The sequence below is a fragment of the Ostrea edulis genome, chromosome 3 (assembly GCF_947568905.1).
Source record: "Ostrea edulis chromosome 3, xbOstEdul1.1, whole genome shotgun sequence".
Taxonomy (NCBI): domain Eukaryota; kingdom Metazoa; phylum Mollusca; class Bivalvia; order Ostreida; family Ostreidae; genus Ostrea; species Ostrea edulis.
This window is the reverse complement of record NC_079166.1, coordinates 19492224-19513635: the sequence shown is the minus strand read 5'-3', so window position 1 is coordinate 19513635 and position 21412 is coordinate 19492224. Positions and strand designations below refer to the sequence as shown.

General features: G+C 36.2%; 1 protein-coding gene across 2 annotated transcripts; it reads right to left on the bottom strand.

Annotated features, from left to right (window-relative positions):
- Nucleotides 1-1496: 1496 nt before the first annotated feature.
- On the bottom strand, nucleotides 1497-20403 carry LOC125673877 (methylosome protein 50-like). 2 transcript variants are annotated; one of them, XM_048910802.2, is made up of 9 exons: nucleotides 20230-20403; nucleotides 9129-9314; nucleotides 6095-6236; nucleotides 5314-5363; nucleotides 5129-5199; nucleotides 3993-4047; nucleotides 3302-3482; nucleotides 2838-2915; nucleotides 1497-2029 (listed from the first exon to the last, which is right to left on the bottom strand). In XM_048910802.2, the coding sequence occupies exons 1-9, from the start codon at nucleotides 20285-20287 to the stop codon at nucleotides 1783-1785; spliced, it is 1068 nt and encodes a 355-aa protein (XP_048766759.2). In that variant the 5' UTR covers nucleotides 20288-20403; the 3' UTR covers nucleotides 1497-1782. The 2 variants fall into 2 exon arrangements, with proteins under 2 accessions (XP_048766759.2, XP_048766758.2); XM_048910801.2 differs by having other exon boundaries at nucleotides 3954-4047; nucleotides 20230-20372.
- Between the last annotated feature and the right edge of the window lie 1009 nt (nucleotides 20404-21412).

The window sequence follows — 21412 nt, the reverse complement described above, 5'->3', positions numbered from 1 at the left end:
CATTGCTAAAGGTCAAATAGTATCCAAGTCACCCCGTCACTCTAGTGACCAATTGCTATCCATGCCCATGATGCATCCTGTTCATTCATGGTGGTGGAGAGGTAGAGTGTTCACCCTGTATGCAGACGGTCGGGGTTCGAATCCCAGCCGCAACAGACCTAGGTCGTTAAAACAGGTGGTGACAGTTCTATCGCCAAACTCTCGGCATCAGGTGTGAATGTCACGGGTCCTCAGAGATGACCTTAAAAATGGATGTCCCGTGTTGCACACTAAAGAACCCTCACTGCGAGTCAATGGCCGTAAGCACCGAGCATAGGCCTAAATTTGAAGCCCTTTACCGGTCTTGGTGTTGTCTCCATACGATTGAAAAATGAGGAACTTTATAAAGAAAGATACAATCAACCAATTGTACATTTTCAACTTCTTGTAAACTGCATGGGCAGTTTTACAAAAATAAAGTTTCATAGCTGTTTTAGAAATTAGCTGAAATTCAAATGGAACTAGTGTATTCAGAAACCAATGTGCTATAGACAGAGTAGTGTCCCTTGAATTCTCTATGCCCAACAACTCCAGACCATTGGTTTAAAAAATTGTAAACAATGCTTATGTTGTCCTTTCTGTGGGTCACAGTAAATAAACCATGTGGAGTGTGGATTAGGAGGTACACAAGGGATAATTTTACAGAACTCTAGTAGAATAGCCTCTCTTAAAAAGTCAGTCACCGACCTTTATGTCGAACACACCGATTTTCATTCCAGCTTCTAAATTTCAACGACCCTAGACTTGTGACATCACTTTTGCAGTATGATGAATATTCATGACACACTGCATTTACAAATTCTTTTTATTTTTATGGAATTCACTGCATGACTTGACTGCCACACCCCCTGTACATATACCAACTGCAACACATTAAATACAATACATAGCCATGAGCCGATGCACAAAATGTAGACTCAGCAGCCCGAACATGAGTGGAATGAAGCATCTCGAGATGCATTATATGAGCAAGTTCCCGAGATGCATTATATGAGCAAGTTCCCGAGATGCATTATATGAGCAAGTTCTCGAAATTCATCCGACAACCAAGTTCTTGAGATGTATTACATGAGCAAGTTTAGTTTGCTCTACTCCCCATCAAGTGAGAACGGACCCAAGTAAGTGTTATCTTTAATCAGTCACTGAAGCAAAAAATGTAGGTCAGAGACTGCATCTAGACCACAAGTTGTGAGTTTAAGCCCACAGATAGGCATTTCCATGCACTTGTTGCCAAAATGAATACTTCACGATAAAACTATTTCGTTAATTGCTCCGAGTATATTCATGTAAATATTGTTTGTATAGGATGATTTTTTTACTCCTGTCAAGATATCCCCATGAATCCCTAAATGTTTTCATATTTAAGATTTAGATTGTTAACTTTATCCTGAACAGACATCTGCACCCCTCCAGGAATAAAAATCTGGTAATTCTAATCAAAATTGAAACAAGCAAGCTTACTATCAATATGTTTATTATTTCACAACTTCCTTTTAATCAGAATCATTTAATCAAGTGAAACTCGAATGAAATTTCTTTCGAGTTTCATCCTGAAACATGGCATTCAATGCCCTCTCAAAAACAGAACACTTCTACTAACAAAACAAATAGGTTTGACATGAAAAAACTAAGCAAACCAATTTTCACCAACATAACAGAAGTGTGAATTTTGTGTAGATATGTGGCCATTAGTTCTTAAACACCAGTCTACGAACACAGATACAACGAGGTAGATGATGCACATCATGTCGATTCCACTTCAGCACCGTTTCCATTACAAACTAAAGAAATACTGGCCATCTTTTTCTTCACATTCTCCTTTTCTATACAGTCCGTCTCCATTCTAACAACCACAGTGTCCTCAGAAGTCTGTTCACACTTTGATACACAGTGTCTTTTGACTTTTGAGTCCCAACTACATGTGAAGAGATTGTCCCCTCCTTGCCAGCTTAGACCTGTCACAAAATCAGTATGGGAGCTGTCTTGGAATCTGAAAGAGATTATATTCTCTGTAAAGTTAAACTTGAATTAGATAAACCTTTTGATTTGAATAAGTTTGTAATCAAAATCCTTAAACAACATTTCAATAAAAACAATTGTAAAGACTAATCTTCGAACAGAAGTTGAAAACGCTAGAAGTTTATGGACAAATGCCAGACAAAAAGTGATCAGAAAAGCTCACTTGAGCTTTCATCTCAGGGGAGCTAAATACAATGAGACAAAACTTCGAACACACGACCCATGGACCGTATCACTCATCTGCACTATCTTGTGTAAAGTATTAAATCTTGATTTCAGCCCCATGCAGTGACTCCATGACAATAGATTTAAATCTACATTTCATGAGTATGCTTGCATCTTACGGTGGCTCACTACACCTTGAAAGAGTCTAATATACAATTTCGAAGGAAAAATCGTGACTTTCAAAAATTTATTCGAATAACACAAAAGACAATGACGGATTTGAACTCAAGACCTGCGGTTCAGTAACCCGATACCTTATCCACTGAGCAAATCAATCGATATGTCCAGTAATTTCACAAAACATTGGAATCTCCATCTGGTGATGAAGTTTCATAAAATATTTAAGTGTTGGTGTAGTGAGCTACCTAAATACAGGCGACTTCAAATAACATGAAGCTTAAAGGACCTTGATAAATCTTATACCGGGTTCTTTGTCTACAGATAAAATGTCATCCCTCACATTTGTCTATCAGATTCTTTGTCTATAAATAGAACTGTATAACTTACATTTGTCTACCAGATTCTTTGTCTATAAATAGAACTGTATAACTTACATTTGTCTACCAGATTCTTTGTCTATAGATAAAACTACAGCTGTGCCATCTTCTGAAGCTGAGGCTAAAAGACCTGGACTGTAAAAGAAAACGCCCAGTAACCAAATATTTTCTATACTATAACAGTAAACTCTTACTTCGTGTAACTTCTTTTTCGTGATCTCGTCTTGCTGAACATGTCAATGAGGTATCATTTTTGCAAATGTTAAATTTGATCATAATTTCTTTTATGCGCATCATTTTATATACAAGAATCTAATTTTCATGTAAACCTCTCAAATTTTAGTGAAATTATAAAAACAAAGAGTGAACTTGGTTTACAATCTCCCATTAAGAGCAGAGAAAAGATCAATCTGGATTTAACTTGACCACCAAGTGTTTAAAGAAAATTCGAAATGTGAAACAATTAAAACCCCCTGTTGTCAAAGACTGTTCTTAGGTAAGATCCAACATGGCTTCCTTACTTTTCTTTACAAAACGACAACTTTGTGACTGCTCGGGAATGGCAGTCCAGAGACAATGTTGCTCCAACCGCCTTCCTTGTATCCTTGACAACCAACTGTCCACATTCTCCGCCCACTGCAAAATGATGCGAGTCTGGCTGCCACACAACTTGTTTGGGGGAATGTTTGAGTGGTGATGTGTCTAGAGAAACAAAACAAGCACTTGTAATTACTGTTCCTCTGTCCATTATAACGCTGCTGAATTCAAAACCAACTTCAACCTTTCCTTCAGCAGGAAGAATCAATCGTAGGAGTTAAGAATAATCTACAATTTATTTCCTTTTCCTTAGGTGAAGCATGATTTGTAGACAACTGTTCTACATATTCAAAATTTCTCTTTCAATTTTTTGTTGTACACTCCATTGTCATGGATATCTGAGAGTACTTTGCCATACCACGGACCTCTGTGGTATAAAAAACTCTTCAGTACAGCTTCTCCCAAAGCACCTGGGTTTTTTTGTTTGAAAAGCAGTGTACTGTGCAAAACATTTATTCTAGGTACGAAAATGCACTGTGAAAGTATACAACCAATTAGTGGTCAATGATAAACCGTGCAATGTCAGTTAGTGGTCAATGATAAACTGCAATGTCAGTGGTCCTCTTTCAAACCCACCTACTCTATCTACAGGGAGAATTGGCGGAGGAAACCCACCTATATCCGACACAGGTCTTGATTTCCGCGTGTCCCAGAGAAACACACTGCCATCCTGTAAAATGAAAAAAAATGTTAAACATCTATAATCTGTACTTATGGAAGTCCTTACACCGATATTTCACTTTAATTCACACCAACTTTCATCTCAAATATCTTACTGATTATTGCAGTTTAAAATCCTTTCCCCTCTTATCTTCACCCCAACACTACACAAGCAATCAATCACTGTTATGCAGGTGTTGCTTGTATAGAACTGCTTTTAATTCTCAGTTACAATATCTAATAAATACCTACATGCCAAGAAGTTTCTGTATTTGGCCGATTACAACCTCATAGGAATGAAACGGGGAGGGGGCACCTTTAGGTACGAATTCGTCCATTAACTGACTATTGAAAATGCTGAAGAACTATAAATTACTAACTTGTATATCTGTCCAAAGGTACTAATGCCTCCTCCCCCCCAAAATTTGTGTCCTACCTCCCTGTAGCCACCAGATATTAAAGCAACTCATCTGATGCAGTGCTCCCTCAATCTACCGCCCACATAAATCTGCATAATAACTAGCAGCAATGCGGTAACAACTTACAACATCACGATAACTTACAGCAACACAAACAACTTACAACAGCACGATAACTTACAGTAACACAAACAACTTACATCATCACGATAACTTACAGCAACACAAACAACTTACATCAGCACGATAACTTCCAGCAACACAAACAACTTACAATATCACGATAACTTACAGCAACACAAACAACTTACAACAGCACGTTAACTTACAGCAACACAAACAACTTACAACATCACGATAACTTACAGCAACACAAACAACTTACATCAGCACGATAACTTACAGCAACACAAACAACTTACAAATATCACGATAACTTACAGCAACTCAAACAACTTACAACAGCATGTTAACTTACAGCAACACAATAACACTTTACTATGATGAGATAATTTACCAGGACAACAACTTTAATACCATGACAGGATGACAATACACTGTAACACTCGCAGGACAATAATTTATCGCGACAGTAAAGGATGACAATACTGTGACAGAATGACAATGTATCGCGACAGAATGACAATTTATCACAACAAGATGATAACTTACCGCTGAACATGACAAAAAAAGAGCGGAGTCTGTTGGATGACAACTGACACACTCCACCACGTCAGCGTGAGCTGAAACAAAAATAAATCATCACAGGATTGGATTTAAAGGACTAGGATTTCCTCCTAACATAGATTAATCAACACTTATGAATTTTAATTCTGAAATGAAATCACGGTACTCACCTCTGTATGTGTTTGTAGAGTACATATTTTCTAAATCCCAAACTTTAACACTGAAAAATAACACCAAGAATTACAATCAAAATCCCAAACTTTAACACTGAAAAATAACACCAAAAATTACAATCAAAATCCCAAACTTTTACACTGAAAAATAACACCAAGAATTACAATCAACTATTCAAGTAGAGTACTAATTGTACAATGCAACTAAATGCTAAGGATTTCGAATTATATTACAACCTGCTTTCTCAAACTTTTTAGCATGACAATGTACCCCCCCCCCCAAAAAAAAAACATGTTTGTGAAACACTTATGTCCCCATATGAAAGCAAAGTAATTCTGGTACCCAAAGAAAGGTCTTGTCACAAGGAATACACGTGAAATATGAAAGCCCTATCACAAAGCATTCAAAAGTTATGGCTCATGTTAAAGTTTTTCAAAGTAGTCACAGTCCAAGGTCAAGAGGTCAAACACTTTGGTACCCAAAGAGGTCTTGTTCCAAGGACTACACACGTGAAATATGAAAGCCCTAGATTTAACCGTTTGAAAGTTATGGCCAAGGTTAGCTTTTCAAAATCAAGTCCAACTCCAAGGTCACAAGGTCAATATTGTTGGTACTAAAAGAAAGGAATTGTCCCAAGGAATACACAAGTGAAATATGAAACCCCTATCATTAAACTTTCAGAAGTTATGGCTAAGTTAAGTTTAAGCGGACAAATAGACAGACCAAAAACTATACATGTATATGCATAAAAAAGACTAGTTAAAAGTTCTAACTGACCAACGGTCAGCACCAGCAGAGACAGCCTTCTTTCCTCCACTGACCACGCCCACTGAGGTCACAATGTCGTCATGCTCGACTGCACCACTTAGGTGGACAAACGTGTGGAAATTATCCACTAGTTCCCATAATGCAACACCACCTGAAATTACAAGAAATACAATACTGACACTTAATGTTTATTTAAGGTCATATGTGACGTTTCTCAATAATATATATATTTTTGGTGACAATTCAGATACAATTTACTTGCATCCTATCTTGTTTCTGCCAAAAAATCTTGAGGTATATTACCAGGTCTGTTTTAGAGTTGGTATACTTTGATAACTCCTCACCTGGTTGTGGCAAGTAGAAATGTAAAGTCAGCTCTTTTGATTATATTACAGAAGGACATTACTAAGTTATTGCAGCAAAGAATGGGATAAAAATCTGTGACCTCTGCGTCATAGCTGCAGATCTAACCAATGAGCTAACCAGGCCGATATACAAAGTGTAGTAATATTACTACAATGTAAGATATAATCATATTTCAGAAAGCATACAAGAACTAAAACTATTCATTGAGGAGTTGAATAATAGTTTTACATAACAACTGTCTGAAATGTCATCTCATCATACATGAACATAACTGTATGCAGGAATAACACCCCCCCCCCCAACACCCCAACACCCCCCCCCCCCCCCCCCCCCCGGGTTACTTTTACCCTTACATATTGGACACCGATTTCCCACCCTCACCCCAAGTTTCAATGTACCCAAATATGTTTTTAGCTGTTCAGCTGTTAGTAAAGAATGAATTTTTATGTATTTGTCCAGTTTTAACTTAGACAAAATGTGGACAAAAATGAAATGGGGGCAGAATTGTCATCGTAATACAGTATGTGTTTTACAAGCACTCTAGAATACCGAGGGTAGGTAAATGTCTCCACCAGAAATGGGAACATACAGGAAAAAGGCTGCCACAGAAAAAGATCTGGTGAGCTAAAAGGCAGCGTTTTTTTTTCTTTCCCATTAGTACTGGTACCGATACCCATTCAATTGGGAAAAATAGCGTCAAAATCGAACAAATTTCGAATTTTATACCAATGTATCGGCAAATGATTTCAACAATCAGGAATCGTCATTGGCTCGTTCGTTCTAGAATCATCGTACCTCTACAACACGCGCACTGCCATGATCTGTACTTTTGATTTAATACCGGAAGTGAACATTTTAATTAACTAGTACAATGTTTCAGACTAAGTAAATTATGATGTCAGCGGTCTATTTTTTGGCAAGTGAATTGGGAATTTTTAGTCCAAAAATTGGGAAAAATCAATGTTTTTTGGCATTGGGAATGGTATACCGTTTATCGGTACCAGTTATATAAGAAGAAAAAAACGCTGCAATGGGATCACAAAGTACACTGATCAGCAAGCTAATCCACAAAATAAACAAGTGCAGTGCTGCAAGTGATTTCTGTCTGTTTACACTCCTACAAAAAGGAGGAAGAGGATTCTGAACATCCCAGAATAACACAATGATAGAGCCACTTGTTTGCTTTCTCTTTAGATTAAAGTAAACAATGAGAGAATTCAGCACCTTTAATGCAAAGCTCGGCTTGACAGGCCTGTCTGACATATGATTGGAATTTTAAATAACCATGTAATAAGAGTTGTTACGACCTTGATTTATCAGGAATCTCATCCATAAATGACTTATTTACAACAGCACAACACACAGTATTAAACTTAAAAGTGATGCTTTAATTGAATGTACATATATACCAAATTGGAAACTTGTTAATTCTAAAAATAATGTAGAGCGATACGGTATCAGCTGCTGTACCACTATCTATGCAGAGTTATTTTCTTCTCGTATATAAATCTTAATCCCAATCTAGAACATAAGATTTTGTGATTGTTTGTTACTGTTATAGAATCATGCTAGTTTGCTTTAGATTTAACACTAGTTATTGAATCATAGTTAAAGTGATATAGACTGAGTTTTGTTACATGCTCGTGTCCATACATTCGAGGCTCTTTGTTTTAAGTTATTATTTGTGTATATAACTGTATACATGTGTCAACGGGAAGGGTCGAATAGTGAGTGCACTAATCAGGTCACCTTCTTGAAATAAAGTATTTTCATTCATATTACTAGACGAGATCAGTTGGACGAAATCATGGAACAAATAATGTCAGTTTTATGTCTAGAATCTATTTTTAAATTTTCTGATACATACATGTACAGTGTACCTCTATTTTCTATTGACAAAGAATGGTGTCAGCCCTACATATTAGCCAAAATATCTTTTTCCCCATCCACTGCAGCAGGTAGGTAATTGTGTTAAGGTGCCCTTACTAATTCTCCTAGATACACTGTGACAGCTAGACACCTGCTCCACCCTCTGAAGTTAAGTGGTGTTCATTAACAGCATTGGCACGGTACCAGAGACACTGTCACATTAAACCCTTAAATAACTGTAACCTTTTTCATACTTACACTCCCATACAAATACAACCCCAAAAGATATTCTCTTGCTTTCAATAAACCTCTGCCCTTTCAATTTAAATAGTTCTGATCAGAATTTTTTTAATATTTATTTTTTTGCTACTTGAGCAATTATTTAAATGCCTTTTGAAAACATTTGGACCAGTTTAAAGTGTTTGGAGAGCCTATCCGATACAGTGTTGGTGAGAATGATGAAATATGTGTGGCCCGTTCAAACTTTGTGGATATAATAAAATTCATGAAATATGCAATTTACAACTTTTGAGTTAAATATTTAAAGGGAATCTGAACATGGAAATGCACGTATAACTTTGACCCGAAAATATGCAATTTCAAAATGTTTCAGTCAATCATGCATCTACCCTGTCTTTTCCCCCACCACCCACCCCTACAACTACACAACCTATTGTAACAGATTTTATCATTGACATGGTATAGTAGGTAACTGCTCCTAAACTAAAAGTGAAGAGCCTACATCCCCACCCCATCAAATTTAGTTTTACTTTCTCTTCAGAGACTGAGAGAGTATTCCAACAATCACCTGTGTCTAATCCCACTAATACTTTGGTATCATCCAGCCACACAGCCTCCTTAAATCCGGCCTCCAGCTGCACTCCAGCAGTGCACTTCTCCACATCCGGAGCCACATCTGGATTGGAGTAGAACCACAGAGATCCCAGCCAGTATCGACCCGTTAATCCGGAGGCTCCCAGCAGGATCCCACCATCTACAATGATAAATGTGTTTGTGAAACATAACGTCCCCAGCGGCAAACATGAAAACACAATAAGCAAGATCAAAAACGTTCAAACCAAAAGAAAGATTTTGTCTTAAGGAATGCAGATATTTAATATGAAATAGAGCCCTATCACTCACCATTCTAAAGTTATGAGCAAGGTTAAAGTTTTGAAAAATGGGTCAAACTCCAAGGTCATAAGGTCAAAGATCACAGTATCAAATGAAATGTCTTGTCATAAAAATTCTATATAAAACATGTGAAAGCCGTACTAATCAATACATAATTCAGGAGATATTGCCAAGGTTAATTTTTCACTCCAAGGTCACAAAATCAAAAATGTTTGCACCAAAAGTAAAAGCTTTAATTGTCATAAAGAATGCATGTATGAAATATGAGATCCTTATCATATGCCATTCAAATGTTTATAAGCAAGATTAAAAGTTTCAGACAAACCGGACAAAAACAATATGCCTCAGATCTTAGTTGCATAAATGACAGTTGAAAAGAGAGTCATAAAATGTACATCTTTCATCATGATTCTCCATTCTGCAATACCTCTCCAGGACCACAATTTTTTTCCTGACTGACATTTCTTTTCATCAAACAAAAATTCTCTCCCCACCCCTCCTATTTTGTTTCTTGGTTTTTGTTTTTGTTCAAGTCATATTCATAACATTAAGTAAATTAAACTGTGATTGTCTTGTTATAATTTTGTCACACTATCAGCCTTTTCGTACTCGAGACTACAGCAATCTCACTTATTTCATCCAAACCAATAACCTGTGAAGCCGACTGTTGAAATATACACACACCCCACGGGCTTTCTTCACAAGGTATGCAAAATTGAAAGTCCAAAACAAATACCATTCATTCCATTATAACATTAACCAATAAAGGACCACGGAAAATGTAAGAAATGTTTGGGCACACAACACTGAATGTTCTCTGTAATACATTTATATACCTTGTCTACACTAGACCGTAGTTTAGCTGGTCATTCTATTTCTACATCTTCTGTCTCTTGTCTATCTTGTCCATTACTTTTGAATTATAAAGTCTGACAGAGAGTATATCTAAACTCAATGAACTGAGTATTTTTCAAAGGTCAAATTTACATTCTCATTAAGGTCAAGGTCATTCAAAGTCTAACCACTGAATCTTGGAATTTACAGAACTGTCTGAAACAGTCAATTCTAAACTAGTTGCCTCTCTCTCATGTTCAATTTTCTATCTCTCACTTTCCAACCCTCTCTCATTTCAGGGCTTGAAGCTAACTTTTTATGTCACCAGTCCAGCCGGACTGATGGGGTATAATTTCAACCAGTCCGCTGAAAAATTTACCAGTCCAACAGAGTTTTCCAGAAATAATTAAACATATTTTATTAATGTTATTAAAATGAAATTTAGCTCAATATGTCTTAAACAATATTTTAACACTCAAATGTGGGATTTATATTTACAAATCAGATTTGTCTGATAGGTCTTCATATCAAAGCATGCCAAATGTGTAAATTTCATAAGTATATTTTCCGAAATGATGCTTTAGAAAATTAACCAGTCTCATCGGACTGACTAAAACAAATGTCAGTCAGTCCACCAGACTTTTAACCAGTCACAGACTGACGGGCATATGTTAATTTCGAGCCCTGCATTTCTGCATACAGTTAGGAGTTAGTCAGCTTAGAGGCTCCTTACTTTCTCTTACAAAGTATATAAAACTTGGCAGAGTCATGTCTCGATACAAACTAACTATTTGGCTATCTGTGTAAGGCTGTGTTGCATACAGTCAAACTACATATTTCCGTATGTAATTAAAACCTACCAGTCAGCGGGGTGCCAGAGTATACAGGCTATATAGCTGGAGTAACAAGTAGCACAGTACAGACGTATTATCAGGGTTCATGTAGAACTAGAATAAGTGTTTAGTATTCTCAAGAGGAATACAAAACTTGTTGATAAGAAAATGTTGTGTTACTGCAATGAAGTAGAGACCAAAGAAGAAAAACAACTGCCTTGATTAATTTACTGAAGAATTCAAACAAAATGATTTCAGACTGTAGTTGTTTTGAAAGATTAAGGGGGAATAACACACTAGAGAATGGATGGAAAGTGGAGGATATACAACATGTACAATAATATCTAGAAAACTTTCAAATTGACCCCATTCAGCTGGGCAATCAAATTTAAATATTGCTGATATTTATGATTTCAATCATGTTTTTAAAAAGATATGGCCATGTAGTACTGTATAAACTTGCATTTTTGCATGCAGTATTTATTTACGCCGTCACATAAAATCTGCAACATTTCATACCAGACTTGAAGCATGTGAGCTATTTTCATGTAAGCCATACCTAACTCAGCGGAATTTCATACCCGCGGACCAAACCAAAAATGATATCCACGAAATTAAGACTGTGGAATACATCTACAAGATACCTTCTTAAACAAAATCACTACAGACAGTTGTTTTGAAAGCTTTAAACAGCATTGTGTTGCAGACTCACAGAACAAGAATGACAATTGGCAGACATTTCAAGGAATGTTCTCTATGCATGCACATGCAATTAAGGCATTTCAAAAATAAATTAAAACACAATTTTCTGACTGAAAATTTTAAGACTCCCCATTTTATTGTTCCCATTCTTTCATACTGATTATGCAGATTTGTGTATCTTCACTTTCTCAGGTCATTGATGCAAACATTAAAATTTTTCAATTACTGGTATAAATAATTCATGTGACTCCTGATCACGAACCATGTAATTCAATTTGGGTTAAAAACTGGATTGTAAAGGAGCATTCTACGTCATATATATACATATCCCCAATTCAAATATAACCCAGATATCTCTTCTAACCTCTTAATGAGTCCGACCAGTTTTAATCAGAGAAGAAATTCAGATTACTGAGACAATTACCATTACTGCAGGTCTGTTTACTCCTCAGAAGAACGGCTGCTTGTTTGAATAGATGTGATAAGGAACCACTCTTTCAATATGGAAACCTGATAACGGGAAAGTGGTGGACTACATCCAGCTACAAACTAATCACTTATTGACACAAATATCCCCGTCTTCTCAATGCCAAACAAATCAGAAATTTACCAGATTGTAGCCTCTAAAACTACAGAGGACATCTTCCCACCATCAAACTATATTCTGTCAGTCCCTCATAATATCAAGTTTGATATAATCAGAAAGTCATTTGAGCTTTATGACTTTTGGGAAATTCTCTCTGTCTAAAAACTAAAATGAGGCCATTATACCGCCAGACAGTCAGATTTCTGTTTAATTAAATAGAACTTAACAGAAACGCAGAATCTAGGGGTGGGGCAGGAGGGCCTGCACACCCCATCCCTGACCCTCACACACTTTTTATGACAATTACCATCATTTGTTATTTTGTAATACAAGTAAGATAGATGTACATTGGGTAACTGACCCCCCACCCCCTGATATTCTTAACAGAAGTAGTGAATGAGAAGAATGTAATTTTGGGTTATAGATGAATAAAAACCAAGTATGATGAACGTTAATCGTAAAAGACCCCCCCCCCCTCCCCCCAACACACACAGAGGATTCAAGATTTTTTTTTTATAAAAAAAATGTGTTTGGGAGAAAAGAAAATTCATTGAGGCAGTCACAGTAGCATTCCCAAACCCCTCTTCTGATTAAGATTTTAAAGAATGAATGGGTAATGCATTAGTCTTTTTTTCTAATATTACAATTTTTGAGACGTAAATTAACATTTAATTTTCCTTGCGGCTGTCCCACACTTTGAAAAGCGATCGTACATTCCTACCCAACACAAAACATGATGGTGACAAAAAAAAAAGTCCTATATTATTAATCGTATGGAATATAATTTATTCCCATGATTTCTGAATTAAGTCCAAAACAGTGGGAAATATCTATAGTTATATACGGAGGGGCAATATATTTCAACTTTTTAGCAACATGGAAAATTTACGAGTCCTTTAACACTTTTTAAGAACTTTTAATTGTGCTTATTCAGCGGGTTTTTCCCCCCTTATATAACTGGTACCAGTAAACGGGTACCAATCCCAATACCAAACAACGCTGATTTTTTCAAATATTGAGACAAAATATTTCCAATTCATTTGCCGAAAAATAGACTGCTGATATCCGTTAATTTACTTAGTCTGAAACGTTGTACAAGTTAACTGAAATGTTCACTTCCGGTATTAAATTGAAAGTACAGACCATGGCAGTGCACATGTTGTAGAGCTACGACAATTCTAGAACGAACATACGACGACTCCTGATGTCTCTTGTTCTTTTTTTTTCTTTTTTAGTTGAAATCAATTGCTGATACATTGGTAGAAAATTCACAATTTGTTCGATTCTGACACTATTTCTCCCAATTGAATGATTATATGTACCAATACCAGCGGGTAGAGTAGTCCATGCAAAAGTTTTTTGGACCACACAGGACATTCGGTCCTGTGTAATCAATGAACACACCGGACCGAACCAAATTTTGTCAGACCGAAAAACCTAATGTAAAAAAGTGAAACACGTGAAAATGCAAAACCAAGGAAATCTTATTTATTATACTAGTAATACTATACCAGGGATCCCTCCCGTATATTACTTTAGATGGTCCATGCGGTTTTAATCACATTCATTTACATATTTGGATTTGTGTGCTATTTTTTCTTATAACAAATATTTAAATGACTCCGCATCAAAATAGTAAAGTTCAAAACCGGACACTGAGACATCGGACATTTCGGTCCGGTGAAAAAAATGATGCATCGGACCTCAGGCACTGTACATCGGTCAGGTCCGACGGTCCGATGTCTTTCACATAGACTGGTAGAGAGAAAAAAAAAAACGCTGTTATTACAACCAAACACTTGAATATGAAACCTAGTTGTTCAATTTCAGCAAATGCATTACTCCAGTCAGAAAGTATCATGTCAACTTTGTGGTATCATATGAGAATCTGAAATCTTCATTTGACTGGTCGCGGTACCTCAGAGGTAAAGCGTTCACCGCGTCGTAAACGGAAGGTCATGAGTTCGATCCCTGCTCTTGCCATGGCCATGTCAAACGTTAGACATTTAAAGATAGGTAGTGGATGCTCCTTCATCAAACACGCCGCATTTAGGAGTGAGAATCACGGGTCTTTCGGATATGACCTTAAAAACGGAGATCCTGTGTCGCGGTAGGCGTTGGCATGTTGAAGAACTACGGCCCTGAACACCAAGCAATTTGTGGCACTTCACTTAGAACTGGTGACGTCTCAATATAAGTGAAAAATTGTCGACAGAACATAAAATAAACAAACAACTCATCTGCCTGTGATTGTCATGTAACATGTACTCAAACAGATAGCCAGAAAATATAGATCAACCTACGCAAACAGTGTTATGTTTGTATCGTGTCCTTAAGACAACAGCTAGACGTATGGGACATGTTGCCAAATAGCAGTGACCTAAATGCTGCTGGTACTGCATGATTTTAGAACAGTGTCAAATGGCATCAGTAAATAACCCTCACTGAAACGGCCCTGACTGAACACTAACAGGATTATAGGTCTAAATTGGTGGTACTTCACCTAAACCTGGTGACGTATCGGTATGAGTGAAAAATTCCTGAAGGGACAAAAAACAAAGAAAGAAACAAAACTCCAGAAATGCCTTCAGATATCATGTTTTTTGCTCTCCTACTCAAAAGGACCCTTCAGATATTGGTTTTCGGCCCCCAAGAAGTGCCTTCAAATTCAAATGTTGGTTTGCCGGTTTCTCACTCAAGGGACCCTTCAAATATAAGTCCAACGATCTTTTACTAAATGGGATCCTTCAAATATCAATTTTCTGGTTTCTGCTCAAGGAGAGCCTATTGGTTTGTTGGACTGCTACTCTGTCAGTGGGAGAGCTTTTATGGTTTGGTTTGCCCTTCAGATATTGGTTTTCTGCTCTTAAAGACAACCTTCATACAGATATCGGTTTTCCGCTTTCAAAGACAACCTTCAGATATTAATTTTCTGCTCTCAAAGACAACCTTCAGATATCAGTTTTCTGCTCTTAAAGACAACCTTCAAATATCAGTTTTCTGATATCAAAGACAACCTTCAAATATCGGTTTTCTGCTCTCAAAGACAACCTTCAGATATCGGTTTTCTGCTCTTAAAGACAACCTTCAGATATCAGTTTTCTGCTCTTAAAGACAACCTTCAGATATCAGTTTTCTGCTCTTAAAGACAACCTTCAGATATCAGTTTTCTGATATCAAAGACAACCTTCAGATATCGGTTTTTCTGCTCTTAAAGACAACCTTCAAATATCGGTTTTCTGATATCAAAGACAATCTTCAAATATCGGTTTTCTGATATCAAAGACAACCTTCAGATATCAGTTTTCTGCTCTTAAAGACAACCTTCAGATATCAGTTTTCTGCTCTTAAAGACAACCTTCAGATATCAGTTTTCTGATATCAAAGACAACCTTCAGATATCGGTTTTTCTGCTCTTAAAGACAACCTTCAAATATCGGTTTTCTGATATCAAAGACAATCTTCAAATATCGGTTTTCTGATATCAAAGACAACCTTCAGATATCAGTTTTCTGCTCTCAGACAACCTTCAGATATCGGTTTTCTGCTCTTAAAGACAACCTTCAGATATCAGTTTTCTGCTCTTAAAGACAACCTTCAGATATATCGGTTTTCTGATATCAAAGACAACCTTCAGATATCGGTTTTTCTGCTCTTAAAGACAACCTTCAAATATCGGTTTTCTGATATCAAAGACAACCTTCAGTGTTTTCCCTAAGAACCGGCCGCCGGCCAAATTGACCGTTTCAAATGATTTTCTGGCCGGTTCAAATATAAAAAAAATCAAAAAATAATATGTCGTCAATTTCAGTGATGTTGATTTACACGATCGATCTTTGCAAAGAATGTATGCGGTAGCAATTGGTTGACTATAAATATCTTTCATATTTCTTCCTTGTTTATGTTTTTATCGAGAGCTTTTTGAAACGGCGATTTTGATTGGACGATATTTTAAACTCTCACCTTGCGCGTAAGAAGCACATGACAGTGAAATATAATGAAGCGTCGAACGAATACATTACATGATTTCTTCCAGTCAAAACATCGGAAAGGTGTGTATTTAACACCACTGTGACTAACTTGTCTGAGGTAAAAATGTTCAACCCTTTGGTATATATTTAAAAATGTAGGTTAAAAAGTGGCATATGAACAAGGGTCATTTTGCCCCCTGAAATGCCTCAGAATGCAGAATTTTGCGTCTAATTTTCCAAAATTTCATGGGGGGAATCCCCCCCCCCCCCCCCCCCCCCCCCCCGGCCTGTTACAATTCTAAATGGGCCTGTTCAAATGAAATGAATGGAAAACACTGACCTTCAGATATCGGTTTTCTGATATCAAAGACAACCTTCAGATATATGTTCTGCTCCCCTATTGAAGTATTCAAGGATAATCTTCAAATATTGGGTTTATATGTGCACCATGCTTATCACATTTCAGCAAAGAATTTAACATTTTTGAACTTCACCATGTTTACTGGGCAAGTACCAACTCTGAATAATACTAATCATACTAAGCTAGTTGGGTTTTTTTCTCAGCTATAAAAATATATTCAGTGTACTAATTATGCAAACTTAGACCAAACTGAAAGTTATCAAGAGTCCAATTATATAATTAATCTAATGCACTGGTTTGGGTTTTTATCCCAACTTCTTTGTAAGTAATTATTAATGTTCTTCCCATTTTTAACCATATGTCGCTATTTTTCTCCCAAATTGGAAATGCCCAGGCCCTTGATATAAAGAAAACCTATATGTAAGAAAACCCTGTTATCATAATATCATAGTTACAATACGATATGCGTATCATACTCGCAATCAATGTGATCAATATATACAGAATATTATACATTTATTGCATGATAGTGAGGGAGATATGAAGATTTATTCACCCAAGAAAAATCATATTCCCCGAGGGCAACGCCCGAGGGGAATATGATTTTTCTTGGGTGAATAAATCTTCATATCTCCCGAACATTCATGCAATAAATTGTTTATTATACCGAAACAAAGCAAGACCACAAAATTGCATTTGAGATTGGAGTCCGCTCATCTATACATTGTACATGTATGTACACGTAGCTGACATTGCCCTAACGGTAACACCGCGCCTCAACGAATTAGAAGGTACAAACAACGAAATACAGTGATATGATAACCAGTTTTTGTTTTAACATTCTCCTTGAATGCTGATTTACTTGCTTGTTTTTGTATCAACCAATATCAGGGGATTTAACTGTGTATCAGAGACCCGCATGTTTGGTGCCTTACGACTTATGGAAGTAGAACGACTCGGACTTATTGTGACGTCACAATACATTTCGTCGTCTTTGAAGTTAAATTTATGGAAAATGCACGAGGCTGCCCAAGAGGTAAATATGATATGGGAGATATGATGTTTGAGAGGGAGATATGAAGTTTTGTTATCCCTGGCATGTGACCGTCTAGACCAATCAGATTACTCGTTGCATTTAATTCTCATACTGAGGTATAATAATACATGCTAATACGCATTTCGTATGTCATGTTCAGTAAAAACTTAATTTGATACATACATGTATAGTAAAAACTTTGATATATTGTTTTACTACAGTAAATACACTCTGTACCTTGATACATTGACTCACTATGGTAAAAACTTTGATACACGGATTTTTACGAGCAAATACATAATTTCCGGCTTGATATGCATTTCTGCACACCGGTCTGATATGTGATATTGATTTTCGGACCGGTCGTTGATATCAACTATTGTGACATCACCCATATTACGTAGTGCAGAATCTGCATAATTATTACCAAGTATATGATAAATTGCCAGATTGTTACACTTCTAGTTAATATATTTAAATACACATATCATATGACACAAGGGAGCATGGAAATATATAACCAAATTGGCTTCAAATTTTCATAAATCTTCCCATTTCAGAAACCATGTCGTAATTAATAATTATACCCACACAATGAGTTCTGTCATCTGTGTGGCCATGAATTCCACGGATATCTGTATATACTGCACTTAATTGTTCCGAAAATTTGATACTCCGACTGATTGAGCCATCCAAGCCTAAATCTTTTAACTGTCAAATGTTCTTGTAACTAATCTAGAAAATTCAGAAACCAGAGTAAACACAGCTCATTGTCAACCCTCAGCTTGTCATTGTCCCAAGAATTTAAAAGTTTATGATGATGAGTCTAATGCTTTTTCATGGTGATTTGTGTGGGGGTACACAGTGACTTCTACTGTAATTCTCAAGTTCTAACCAGGTCACCAATTCAAAAGGTGAATTCTTAAAGAATTTGATCAATGTCATCTATCACAGGGCCATCAATCTCCCTATAAGGAGTCCGATAAAAGGACCCTTGCCTATTAGAAAATAAACAAAACTTTCCCCAATTGATAGTCTAGTAAATGCCAATTTTGATATAATGTACAGTAAGATACATTATCAAATGTCCATTCATTGTCAAAATACAGCAAAATATGATTTCTTTACTACACTTCTTGCACTTTTACAGGGAGTTTGTGTTTATGTGTGTGTGGTCGGGGGGGGGGGGGGGGGGGGGGGGGGGGGGGGGGTACTGAATTATATATGTTAATCCGAACAAAACTTTCTGTCAACATTTTCCAATCTAAGGGATCAAGATCCTGTCCCAAAAACATAAGTGACAGTCCTGATTATACAGATTTGGTATATAGCCAATCAGGCTAAGGGTTGCAGTAGTGATTAAACAGAAGACACACAGGCTTTTTTATTCACTGTAACAGTTTAAATTCTCTTTTAAACAGAAATGATTTGTCCCTGACATGAAATACAATAATTCACTATCCTGTGACCTATTCATTTCTTTGTTACCTTGTCCATTACAAAAATTCAGAATTTCATCGAGATGTAAAATGTGACTGATCTTGAATATGATCAATTAAATCTACAATGCCTAAAGGGTGTATTTGCCCCGGTTTAGTGCTTGATTTGATCATACACCAAACCACATCGTACATTCTCATGAAACTCAAAAACGATGAAGCATGATGCTCTATTATGACATCATAATTAAATTTCTTCGCTCCAGCAACGCCACAATTAGATCTAGCGACTATCATGAACGGAATGCTATTTTTCACAGAGTACTGAAACATCACTTAGGCCAAAAAAAACATATGTGTGTTTCCTGTTACACGACCTTCCTGAACTTAAAACTGGCCTTATTTCAGCCCTTGAGACATGAAAGAAGGTACAAATAAATCCCTAATAAATTAAGGATAAACTTCAGTTTAAGTTTCGAATCACAGACACTTTAGAAATAATTTTCCAAAACAAATAAAAATTTTAGTATGTAGATCTATGTTTGTTCCTGATACTTATTTTTTTGGATAAATCAGCATTTTTATTATTATTTTATATATATATATATATATATATATATATATATAGCCTATACATTTTTATAATCTAAAAGTATCGGTAATGAAATTTTAACTGAGTTTATGGTCTAGAGTCAACGATATAAGATCAATACAACCCCACCACTCAGAATTCTTGATCCGTCACCGTTCAATCCACATATCAGAATGGATATTTTTGTTTCGATCTATCTTACAAGGAGAAACAGTGCCTACCACTTGATGAAACAAAAACCACGTGGGATCACGTTGTAAACAACAAATTGAATTCCCAATTTTAAAATCACATTTCAATTTGACAACTCCATTGTTGTCGATCACAAATCAATGATATGTTATCACTGAAATTTCAGCTTGAATCTTGAAGAAAATCTTAGTAATTCTGAGAGTATTTCATACAAAATAATAAGATTTACCTTTGCGACACTGAATCACGTCTAAGTGCCGATCCATGGCGGCCGGGATTTGATCCATCACTGCTCAACCGAAACCAATGTGTACTTAGCAAAATTTTGGCTGTCAACCATGTGCAAGCCTTGCCGGAAATGCGCGCGAACAGAAAAGAAACGACAAAGACTTTTGAATAGTTTCTCGCCTTTTATTGTTTAATTTCATGGTATGAAATAAAATAAACATTTTCAAACGTTGATTTCAAGGTAAAAATAATATATACTGTAAGATTTCTGTAAGCTTTATGATAGGAAAGACAAATTTATTTTACGACTTGATGAATCAGAGAAGAGTATACGAGTTATCTCCCCCTCGCTTAAGGGGAGGGGGATAAAATATCCCACAAGTTTCTGTCATCCGACATCGATCACACTTTAATGGAATAAGAAAAAGACAAGCGACTGTTAAAACCACGTAATTATTTTACATTTTAATGAATATTTTTAAATAGTATAATTTATACACTTTCATTTGTGAATAAACAGTAGAAAAGGTAGATCTATACAGAGTTTTATTTATCGTATGCTTTACTTGTTAATCCATTAAGTTTCAACATTCACCAAATTTAGTTCTAAAGGGGGTGGGGATCTTGGTGAAAACTAAGTGAATTTAGTTTTTTTGCCAAGACATTGAACTTTTGATTTCGCCCCTAAGGACACTGATTTGTATTTGGGAATACCACAGGTGCTAAATTTGGGGAAATGCTGAATTAATATAGGTGTGCATTTCTGACTGTTTTGCATTAGGATACACGGTGGTACTTACATATATTACATCAAGTAATGTCTCATGTTATGTACATTGTCTAAGCTCATACTACTAATATTACTGTAAATTGTGTGTGAACCATATGAAACCATATTTGCACATATACACTTATTATAAACATGACATGTTGACCTAGTACCAATGCACCGTCCCGTGGTATCTTTTGCATTACAGTGGAGTATTAATCATATATACTTATACTACCTTTACTATTATTACATGTAGTGTTGTTATGTACATGTATATATATATTTTTATTTTTATTTTTTCTGTGTGTATTTCTGACTGTTTTGCATTAAGATACACGGTGGTACTTACATATAATACAAATAAGTATTATCATGTTCAAAATGTCTCATGTATGAACATTGCTCATACTAA

What these genes read in the sequence shown, in the direction of transcription:
- LOC125673877 (XM_048910801.2), bottom strand. Translation starts at nt 20,287, where the DNA reads ATGGATCAAATCCCGGCCGCCATGGATCGGCACTTAGACGTGATTCAG. An exon ending in TTTTTTTGTCATGTTCAGCG is followed by an intron (nt 4,048 to 5,128) that starts GTAAGTTATCAT and finishes TTCATTTTACAG; the next exon opens with GATGGCAGTGTGTTTCTCTG. An exon ending in TCTCCCTGTAGATAGAGTAG is followed by an intron (nt 3,483 to 3,953) that starts GTGGGTTTGAAA and finishes TTGTTTCTCTAG; the next exon opens with ACACATCACCACTCAAACAT.